Source organism: Sus scrofa, chromosome 14 (assembly GCF_000003025.6).
Source record: "Sus scrofa isolate TJ Tabasco breed Duroc chromosome 14, Sscrofa11.1, whole genome shotgun sequence".
NCBI lineage: Eukaryota > Metazoa > Chordata > Mammalia > Artiodactyla > Suidae > Sus > Sus scrofa.
In genome coordinates, this window is record NC_010456.5 from 102,951,352 (window position 1) to 102,962,986 (window position 11,635).

The 11,635-nt window shown below is 36.7% G+C and overlaps 1 protein-coding gene across 9 annotated transcripts in view; it reads left to right on the forward strand.

Moving 5' to 3' along the window:
* PCGF5 (polycomb group ring finger 5) overlaps positions 1 to 10,511 on the forward strand; it is a 134,723-nt gene extending 124,212 nt beyond the window's left edge. For 8 of the 9 annotated variants that reach the window (XM_021073244.1, XM_021073247.1, XM_003133143.4 and 5 more), the window contains one exon: positions 4,761 to 10,511. In XM_021073244.1, the coding sequence (XP_020928903.1) occupies positions 4,761 to 4,808 (48 nt within the window). In that variant the 3' untranslated portion in view covers positions 4,809 to 10,511. The remainder of the gene's footprint in view (positions 1 to 4,760) is intronic. The other variant, XR_002338662.1, reaches the window with a different exon arrangement.

The window sequence follows — 11,635 nt, forward strand, 5'->3', positions numbered from 1 at the left end:
GTGCAGCTTTATACTATTAAATTTTTTTAATTTTGTGAACATTTCCTGAAAGAGTTTTCCAGGAAAATACTAGTGGACTAACATTTACCCAAGAAGAAAGAAAATATAAATCACTAAGTCATAAAAAGCATAAAAAATTATTAAAGAATTACTTCCTTAAAGGATAGCTAAATATAAAACTTCTTATTTATGGCCACATTCTCTCAAGTTTTCAAATAATAGATCATTCCCATTCTAAATTGTTTTAAGTCATTGAAAAAAGTAAAATTTTTCCAAGTTCATTTTACAAAGCTAACATAATCATGAAAGTAAAAACTGACAAGCCCCAACTAGAAAACAAGTATCAAATCTCATCTTGAATATAAAAACAAATAATGTACTAAATATACAAAAATAATATGCTAGAATAATAAACCAAGACCAAATAATATTTTTTATCAGAAATAAAAGAATGGCTTAATAGTGGGAGGGAAATATTATATTAGAAACACACTAAGTCAAATAAATATCAGTAGATGTTGAAAAGACACTTGATAAAATTCAATTTTAAATCCTGATTTTTCCTATAAGCCTTATTTTGAAATTTTCCAAAACAACAAAAAAGTTGAAATAATGCAGTTTAATATAGTTTCAAACACATTTTAACCAGATTCTTGTTTAAATTGACCAAGTCATTTGAAGTTCACCTGGAGATATAAATTGTGCTTTTGGTCAGCCATGTTTTTAAATGAGTAATCAGGCCACATGCACTGCCACCTACTGAAATCTCCTTTAAAGCTGAAATAATTAAAATAGGGAAATAACTTAAACACAGACACAGAATAAAAAGAATAGCTGGGAGTCCCTATTGTGGCGCAGTGGTTAACAAATCCGACTAGGAACCATGAGGTTGCGGTTTTGATCCCTGGCCTTGCTCAGTGGGTTAAGGATCCGGCGTTGCCGTGAGCTGTGCTGTAGGTCGCAGACGCAGCTCGGATCCCGCGTTGCTGTGGCTCTGGCGTCGGCTGGCAGCTACAGTTCCGATTAGACCCCTAGCCTGGAAACCTCCATATGCCGCGGGAGTGGCCCAAGAAATGGCAAAAAGACACCCCCCCCCCAAAAAAAAGAATAGCTCAGGAATACACTTTAGTGTGTATGACTCTCTAAAGAGAGTACCTCTAGTAGAGGGTGAAAAGATTCATGAACAGCTGTCTGTTGAGCGTTGATGCACTGGGCACTCTTAGGCCCTGGGAACACAGAAGCAAAAATGAAAAAAAAATTGTTTCCTGCATGGACGTTATGCTCTAATGATGGTAACAAATGAAAAATAAATGCGTAAAATTTATAGTGTTAGAAGAAAAGTAAGGTAAATAGATATTTCAGATGACAGCCAAGGAAAGACTTATTTCAGGTGGCAACTTTCAGTCTGAAAGAAGTGAGAGTAATAGCCATGTGTCTTTGAGCAGCAGGGGACTCCAGGCTGAGGGCACACAGTGCAGAGATCCCTTGTGGTTGTTTGAGGGCTGCTAGGTTGCCAACAGGCCTGGAGCAGGCCTGGGGAATTGGTGAACTTGGAGGGTAGAGGTTGGGGGTGGGATGTGACCTAGTGGGGTTTATTTTCAGTTAATTGTACTGAGCCTATTGGTGGTGGTGATGGAAGAGGTGGGGATTTGATCCATACCTCACATTATATGTGTTTCTCATGGCTAAAATGTACATATTAAAAGTAATACAGTCAGATCAAGAAGAAAACATAACTAAGTAATCTCAGAGTGAGGATGGCCTTTCGCATTGTACATGTTGAAAGGAAAAAAAAATAGGCAAACCAAGTTGACCATTAATATTGGAAAAGTACATGGCAAAATACCATAATTAAGGAATATTTGCAATATATGACAGAAAGATTGGATGTCCTTTAGTACATAAAGAATCCATACCAAATCTGTAGGGGAAAGTTCACCTTTCCATAGAAAAATGGAAACAGAAGAACAGAAGACATAATTAGGCAAGTCACAAAAGAAGGAAAATGATTAACTTATTTAAATGTCAAGAAGTGAAAGAATAAATTCTATATTTGTTTGTAAAATTTTCAAATTAAGAGAGGAAAGGAATAAGACTCATTACTGATGAAGCTATTGAAAAATGAGCAGTCTTATTTTTTTGAGAAATGTAAAAACAGAACAACTTTCTGGAAGTCCAGTGTGATGGCATTTATCAAATAGCCTTTTAAAATGCCGTCTGAATCAGGAGTTCCACTTCTAGGAACCACCCCTGGGGGTTCAGGGGAGGTTGGTTGGGCAGCACAGAATAGATCATTGGGTCACAATAAATTTACAATAGCAAAAATAAAAAAATTAATTAAAAGGAATAAACTAAAATGTGCAGTAAAATATTTATTGATAATTTCTTGTTCATTTCTATAGAGGCATATATAGCCTTTAAAAATGATGGCATAGGGCCATGTTACATGGTGTGGAAATAAGTTTGTGGAATTTTAAATGGACAGACTTCTCATCTAGACAGAATTATTTACCAGACAATATATGTAGCATGATTCCAGTTTTGAAAAGTTTATGTATATAGACAAAAAGACTAGAGGGATGTACATGTGGTGGTTATCTTTGGATGGTGGGATTGAAATGACTTTCCTTTTTTTTCTTGGTGCTTTTCTGTATTCTCCAAATCTGCTGTAGAGCCAAGTTACTTTTATGGCGAATAATGTATTTTTTGAGAAAAATGAAAATGACTGTTTTTCATTTTCTAAAATTACCACATTTAAAATGTATACTTTGGAAGTATATATTCTTTTAGTGAATGATGAGCCTGAGGACTGGCAACTCCCCATTCAGTGCAGTCACTGAGCACCAAGAGGAGTCAGGCTATATTGCATCATAGTGCAGTGCCATTCTACTTGAGAAAGCAAACTAAAACTCAAATAGAACTTCAAGTATACCCGAACAATTTCCAGCATTGTAACACCAGTAAAATTCTTCAACTTCTCATTGTCACAGAACACACACACACACGTGTGCGCGCACACACGCACACACACAATGGTTTCTTGGAGAGGAAGACAGGACCATTTTCAGCCAAAAAACTGAAAAAATCCCACCCACTGACAACCAAGCCATTTAATTCCCTCTCTTCCTTTGTCCCAGTAGAGTTGGTGATGGAGTCTTCAATACGTGATGAATGGATTCTTGCACGAGTGACAATTATTTGCAGAAAGTGTGCAGAGTCAAAGAGGAGTGGAAAGCAAAGCTAGAAGGATTATTGTAATAAGAGGCAATCTGTGGGTTGGGTCAAGTAGAAATGGGCAGTAGTTGAGTTAGGTTGTAGGATGTCTGGGTTGCAGTCCCCAAATCTGGCTCAACTAAGATGACCTAGGGAGTTTTGTAAAATGCAGATTTCTGTGTCCCAGCCACAGATATTCTGATTCAGAGGGAATCGAATAAAGTTTAAAGTAAAAAACAAATGAGCAAAAATTTAACCAAAATAAATTTAGACCACTTTACTTCTTCAGCTGTGTACAGCAAGATCTAGGAATTTTCATTCTTATCCTGTAGTTTCATCCTGAGCTGAATGGTGAGAGAGGCTTCCCAGGACATAACATAGCTGTGATACACACAGAAACGGTCATTTTCAGGGTTATGGAAACTCAGTCTACACCTCTCGTCTATAGAAAAGAGAGTTCTCCCGTGGCATATGGAGGTTTCCAGGCTAGGAGTCGAATTGGAGCTGTAGCTGCCGGCCTGCGCCACAGCCACACTAATGCCAGATTGAAGCCGCGTCTGCGACCTACGCCACAGTTCACGGCAACGCCAGATCCTTAACCCACTGAGCAAGGCCAGGGATTGAACCTACAACCCCATGGTTTTTAGCGGATTCCTTAGCACTGTGCCACGACGGGAACTCCCTCAGCACTGGATTTTTGCATTCACCTCCACAGAGATGAGAGGGAAACAAGTCATTGACTATCTCAGCCCTTTCTTGGTTTCATAAAAGTAGCTCCTGGAAATTTCATTTTAAAAAGGGGAATCTTCAGCTTTAAGAAAAGGAAAACCATTGCTTCTTCAGACCCTTTACGACTTTGTGATGTTTGAGTTCTATATGATATGGCAAAACAGGGTAAAAAATAGATGCAGAAGTAGCAACGTGGCTTTTATCCGCAAGCAGCTGTTTCCTGTCTAATGTGTGTTGATGTACGATACCTTCCCTACATAGAGCAACCCGAAGAACAGTCTGAACCTTTCAATTATATAATAGTCAAATCCAAAAAAAGTATCAAACTCAACTTAAAACAAGCCACACTTAAGTGTGGCTTGTGAACTCTACCTCAGTTTCATAGATTTGTAGCAGGAAGTCTCTCTCTTAATTTGTGACGCAGTGAGCTTTCAGCAGCTCTGCCGGCGCCCAGCCGGTGGGCTTTTTTGTTCAGCCCCACAGGTGAATGAGTGAGTGCTTCTAAGCAGGTGGAAAGCTTTCCACCCTCCACAGGCCCTGCCTCACACTTACGTTAACAGCACTATTCGCATGGGCAACCAGTATGACATTTGCAGGCCTCTGAACCTGACATATTATGGAAAACTGGACTGATTCAGGAAAATAACAGAATTAAAAGATATAGAGTCTTAATGATAACTACAGTCTTAATTGCCATAGTCACTAGTACCAGGAAATACTGTAAATTATAAAGCCACATTCTTAAAATCTTTTATGTATAATCTGTATTGTTTTTATGTAAACACGGTCTTAACTCATCATCTGTTTTTATTTTATAGTCATACCCCATGGTATTGCAGTATCGACCAAGAATTGATTTCGGTTAGACCAAGGGGCCTAGATCCCACTGACTGAATCCTGCACTAAGTGTTTACGCATCGGCAGATTGCACAGTGAACCGTGTGTGGACTAGAGGGACACAGCCAGGTTTTCAGCATGCGAATAAGGCCATCGTCTGTCTCTAAACTATCAGTTGCATTTATGTTGTTTCTATTAAGAGCAAACCAAGTGCCATTCTGCTCCTGATCCGTCTGCATAAGGTATTTGTGCTGTCTCACAGTGTCCAGTACAAGTCGTGGCTGAAATCGGTTAGCTGTGCAGCCACAATCCAGCCTTCTCAATACTTTGCTTGCCTGTTCCAAGATTGTTCTAATGTTTGATTACACTAGTAATATGGCTCAATCTTTGTGGTGTTGCAGTTTTCACATACTTACTATTTTATTCTTGTTTAAATAGAGTACTGTACAAGAAACTAATAATTATATCTTGAAATTATTTCATATGGGAAATACATTTAGAAAAGTGATTTCTGGAGCCACTGTCCTATTCTCGATAAGCTTTCTGTGTGCAAAATAGTTCACTCTTGAGTGTACAAGTCCTTTTGGAAAGAATTCCTACGGGTTTTTTTTTTTTTTTTTAAACCTTAGAGCACATTATAACTGTAGGCATTTTAAGTCATCCGTCCGTGTAGTCTACCAGTTGCACAAGGAAGGCCTGTTCACCCTCAAGATTGAAAACGTATGTGACTTCTTGGAGAGCAAAAGTTGAGATTCACAACCATTTAAAGTGTTGGCAGCTGATCACATTTACTTCTAACAAAATTAATGTGTGAGTAAGGTGCATCCTTGATAATGTCTTCAGGCGGGTGGGTGCTGCTTCACGACCGTCATTACCTTCACGTAGCCCACTTTATGTATGCACCATTATATTCTGGCTCTTATGTACTGAGTACACTGTTTCTCTTTATCAGCTGGCCTTAGGTGTGTGTCATTGTGGCATGTGGAAGGTTCTGAGGATTTTAAGTATTAGGATTTTTAGAGCAGATAACATTAGCTGTTTTACGGATTTCAGAAATCTCAAAGCAATTGTAGATTAAAACTGTTAGTAACCTGTCACATTTCCAAACCTTCTGCGTAAAGTAGATCAAATGCAGTGTCGTAGATAAATATGCTAACCAAAATTAATGGTTTGAGGATATTTCATTTTAGATCCTGTAGTAATTGGGGAAGTGGGATTATTGTTTTATACGTAAGTTCTTTAAGGTCAGAGCTGTGATAATGTCCTTGATTTTACAGTTTTGTTAAGTCTTCCATTCATTTTGAGATGAGTCCGCAAGTCAAAAAAAGCCTTGTTACCTTAAATTATATGAAGAACTTCATTTTAACCCTTTTAAATGTACAACTGTTCTCATTAACTTCTTTGGAAATTAAGTTTTATTAATTGCTTTGAAACAAAGGTAACCTCTGAAACTTAGGAAATAATCTTGAAAGTTAGGAAAAATATTTGTTTTAGAAATCAGACATGAGCACAATCTGTGTGTTACACACATAGTTTTTATACTATATACATAAGTAGTGTGCTACATTTTCTGGTAAAATGTATCACAAGTTAATGCCTTCTGAATCTCAGAATGCTTCTTAGAAATCAAACAGTGCACGACTCTAAGAAACACGTACAAAATACAGCTAAATCTCAATGCATTTCACAATATAAAAGGCTGAAACTTCTTATCTCTCTTTTCCATATACCTTCGTTTCAAGTCAAAAAGTCTAAGTTTTCTGTTGTTTCTGGTCTGACTTTTGTGAAAAAAGTTATGGCAATACTTTAAAAATTTCATTTTGTTAGACTGTGTTTGTGCTTGCAAGGGCTCACAAACAGAATTTAAAAGGCAGATTTTCATTAACACTTAAACAGTGGTTGAAACAGACCATTACAGTAAACCAAAACCTGAATTTACTCTCTAGCAACAGAAATTATTTCACTATGCTGTGAAATCCAATTCCCTGACATCCCTAAGAAATTTTTACGTTTATTATAAATTTGTCACGTCTAGGTCAGTGATTGCATGTGGAAGTGATCTTTAATTAACTCAAAATGAATTGAGAGTGCATTTTAAAAAACCACAAGTGAGACCTGGATGTTTTTAGGTCCCCAGCCAAAACTTTCAGCCTTAAATGAGTTTTATATACACAATCTCTTTAAATTTGGCCTGCTGCCTCATCTTATGTAATGTCACTATTTTCCAAGGAAATATATGGGAAGCAATTATGGACTTGAGGATAGTTTTATATAAAATTCCTTTAATGTTAAAATATTGACATTTTTATTGAAATACAATGGAATATGTGCCAAAATATGTGAAAACCTTGCACAAAGAAGGGTGTCATATGGGGAAAGGTACAGATTTATAATGGTCCTGAGTAATGTGGTATTACTATTAGAACTAGAGACTTTTTCAGCCCATGTCTTTTGGTATATTCGACTATGGTTTTCTCAGTATGGGACTACTATCAATGTCTAGGAATACAGTAATCCTTAGTTAATTACCCCCTAAGTCAGGTTGTGGAATATGCATGAAACCAGGTATAGAAAAAATATACAGGCAAAAATATATAGGTGGTTAGTTTTACAAAGTTAGGGTGTTATACAAATAACCTATAGAATAGTCATCTGAATCTGCAAAATTGGAGAATAAAATTAAAATAAGTTTTTCTTTAATCTCTTGTTTCTTGAGCAACAAACTGAAAAAACTTTACTTCCATAAAAGATTTTGTAATCTGATTTCTCTGCTTGTAGATATCATAGACGTACAAGGTTCAAGGAACCTTGAATCTAAAGAAGGCCTGTGGTTTATAGACATCACTTTAAGTGAAGCAATCACGTTAGTTAATTTAAAAAATCTAAATATGGCCCTTTCTCTAGATTAACAAAATACTTTTCAGAAGTATTCAAAAAAATAAACTCTAAGGCTCATTGATGTGGCAATATGAGGTCATTCAGTCTGGGGTTCAGGTACCTTAGATAATGTCTTAACTACTTTTAGAAAAGTATGTTATCCCTTTATTCATTAAAAATCTGTCCCATACTAATATGCCACATTTTCTAAATGTAATGAGTTTGCTCAACTATATTTTACACTTAAACGTAACCTAAATTAAAAGATTCTTTAAGGGAAAAAAAGTGTGTTATATAATATTGTGAACTGTTTAGCTTTATTGAACTATTTAAGAGAAAGTGCCTCATTGCTAAAGTGCATTTCTGTTTTAGATTTACTGCATAAATTATGAGTTTTCTGTCCCTGTCTCTTATCAACTGTTTTGTATCTAAATAGGCTCTTGTAAGTTAATCTCTTTTTGAAAGATTTTTCATAAGAAAATAGTTATCACCAAAGACATTTTACTGTTAATAACCATGTTAGGGAAGAGAGTTTTAACTGCTTGGAGGTTGGAAATTTTTAGATTGCAATTTACTTTTATATAATTAGGCAATAACCTTGAGTAATTGCTAAAATATCACCAAAGAAAGGCTTTAAACTGAATTTTCGTGGTAAGATCAATCAAATGAAGGTTTTTCTTGCAATATTCAGAGCTTACTTCCTTTCAGTTATGTTTTTCGTTTTTTCCAGCACCATCTGACAGGTCTTAGGAAATCCTCAAAGTTGGGGTTAACACAACAGATAGCCTCTCTCTGGATGAAAAGTGGGAGAAACACATACTTTGAAAAGAAAATTGAAAATAAGATTTTAAATTCTACTTTAAGAAGCTTTTTATTTTAGGGAGGTGATATAAACTAAATTTATGCTTATTTAGTTCCTGGGTTGTTGGTAATACGAGAAAGTTTATTAAAGACAGGCTTTTTGGTCAAAATGCTGACATGCTCACTTTTATAGAAAATAGTACATTCTGTTGGACTCATGAGAAAATGCTTTTGCTGTATTCACAAGCAAAAATTTTCCTAAAGACCTGTTTTGTTTTGTTTTGTTTTGAAGTAACTCTTTGTCTTGTTCCTCAGCAATTACTTTGTTATTAGAATTTAGCCATATAGCCAAATTGGGCCAGATGGGCCCCAGATGAAGAGCATACACATCAGGTCACACCATTCTTTCGGGGAGCCCAAGCTGGGGGGCCACCTTGAGTAAAGCTCACATTATGGAGTCTTTCTGATAGGCCACTAGGCAGACCTCCTCGGTTAGGATAAAAATGGATGCTCGCCATTGCGTACTCTCATTTATCATAAGGAGTTGTCTGGCAGGCTATATGTTTAATTACCAGTGAGATGTAGATGTTGGTTGTGGGAATTTCAAAAATGAGTGAGTTTGCCATAACTTAAATTCTCTGGGTTACAAACACAAGAACGTGAAATGCTATTAGTTTAAAATATATAACCCTGCAATAAGAAACATAACATGTCTGCCAGATCTGGTTTATGAAAAATTGAAAAATATTAAATATGCTACAGACTCAAACCCTTTGAAAGCACAAAATAACCACCCAGTTCTGGATTTACTTGATATTCCTAGTTCAGTAGTATTTTGTTGAAAAAAGTTCAAATTGAAAGTTCATTAAAATGTACTTAAATATACATTACAGGGCTTTCATCTTTTTTTCTCAAAGCAGTGGCATTTTCCCATAATTTAAAAGTGATTCTCTCCCTAGTGTAATGTAGTTTTCACAAGTAGCATGTTTATTTGCTATCCTTACTATATTTTCAAATAGAATTAAAATGCTTGAGCACTTCCTTTTCAGAAAGTTATGAAATTAAAAATATTTTTGATGGTCATTAAAATGTGTCTGTATGCTTGTTATGCCCCTTTTTCTAGGACTCAAAACTTGAGACATTGTTCAGAAATGCTTATTAATTTTAATCATCTTTAAATCTAGAATCAAATCAAACATTAAATCCTGGGTCCAGTTTTTTTCCATCTTTCAGAACTTCATGGAATAAGAAAATCATCTAGTACAAATTGAACATGAAATGTTTTTAGGCAAGGTAGAGATAGTAAGTACATTACTTATCCATGGACTTCACGCCAGTCCATCAGAGCAGGAGTTCTACACATTAGAAATGGAATGGGATCAGCCTAACATTCTTTGGGGTTGGTTTTCTTTTGCTGTATTCTTTGAATGGGGATGGGGGCCCAAGTGTCCTTATGAAGCTGTGGTCAACAACAAGAGCTTGTGGGGGAGCGGCAGTGCTCTGCTGCATTCCTGCATCTGGCAACACAACAGCAAACATGTTTTTACTAGAGTAGCCCTCACATTAAATAAAACCATCACAGACTATATTGTATAGTTACGTTGCTAATTTTCCTTTGAAATATAAAATATTTTAAGCTTTTTTTTTTTTTTTGTCAAAAGTGGTAACATCTTAATACAAATAAAAACCTTTTTGTGGTTGTAAGATTTAGCTTATAAATCATTCAAATTGAAGTGAAAGATTACCAGGTCATTGTTAATGACTTAGTCTATTAAGAATATATGTATTTTTGTAAAGGAGAAGCACTTGTAGATATTTAATCAGTACTATATGTCTGTTTTGCAGAAATAAAATGCTGCTTAGAGATTCTCTTTAAATACTTTTTATTTTTGTGCTCAAATGTATTTTCTGTTTATCTATGGAGTGTTCTGTACAAAGCTGTATGATTGTACTGTTGGGCTAGATACCTTTGTTTTTTAAAATCTGGTCTTAGCCAAGTATATTTGACCATGTTAAAAATAGTATCTTTGTTATTAAAAAATTCAATTGCATAATTTCTCGCTGTCTGTCATCCTTCATATCAGTAGTTGTAGCTCACAACCTCCATTTAAAAGTCTCCATCGAGTATTACTGTAGCAAATTTTATGAATGTTTAGTAAATATTTGAGATGATAAACATTTTCTGAAGATTTTTGAGCTGTTTAGTTTGAAGATGGCAGACTGGCCCTCAAATAACACTTGAGGCACACACATATACTTCAGAACAGTTTCTTACTTTGTTAATCAAATCCAAATCATCTTTTGAACGTAATGGAGTATCAAAGTAAGGCCCAAGTGATTTGAAAGACAGACTGCTCCCCTCAGCTTGCTAGACAACAGCTTTGTTTTATTAATACCTTGCTCTGGCAATTCAGGGTGGGCTAAAGTAAGACATTCAAGTCACAGGGTTTCAGTCATGTATATCTGCCCCTTGTTACAGTGCCTGAAGCTTTGTCTTAGGGCAGTGGTACCATGGGGGGGGTGGGGGTGGCTTAGGACTCCAGGTCCTCAGTGAGCCAGGCAAGCAGCATCCTCTGAGCAAGACAGTGAGGGCCTTAGGAGAGGCTGGAGGACAGCCCATGGAAAAGGGAAACAAACAGTTGGTGCTAATCGGTCTCCGCCACGTCTCCACTTGTGAAAAGGGTCACTTTACCCAGTTCTTAGTTTTTATCAACACAGGCTCAGCCCTGGTCTTTTCGCTAGAAAGGTATGGAGGAGCCTCCAGCTGGGCCTGAGAAGCTGGGGAACCAGCCTCTGCTTGTGTGGCCAAGGAATTAGCAGACACTATTTTGCTAGAAGCCACGCAGAGCCCTGCTTGACATCCATATGCCTGCTGTGGGATTTGGGGTGCCAGGATTGTTATCAGATGGAGAATAGACAGCAAATGATCCCCCCTGCCTTCCAGCAACCAAAGCCCTGCTCCTCCCAAGTCCAGTTCAGATCCCACGGATTCAAGCAGGCTCATCCAGAATTTCTTCTCCTTCGTAGCACTTAGCACTTTTATCTCAACCATAGTAATTGATGTTTGCTGGTTTTACCATTGGATTATGAGCTTTGGGAGGGATGTCGACAGTCATTGGGTGTATCCTCACCCTCACAGTACATTTGCACAGTAACTGTTCCCCACAAAACCAAGGTA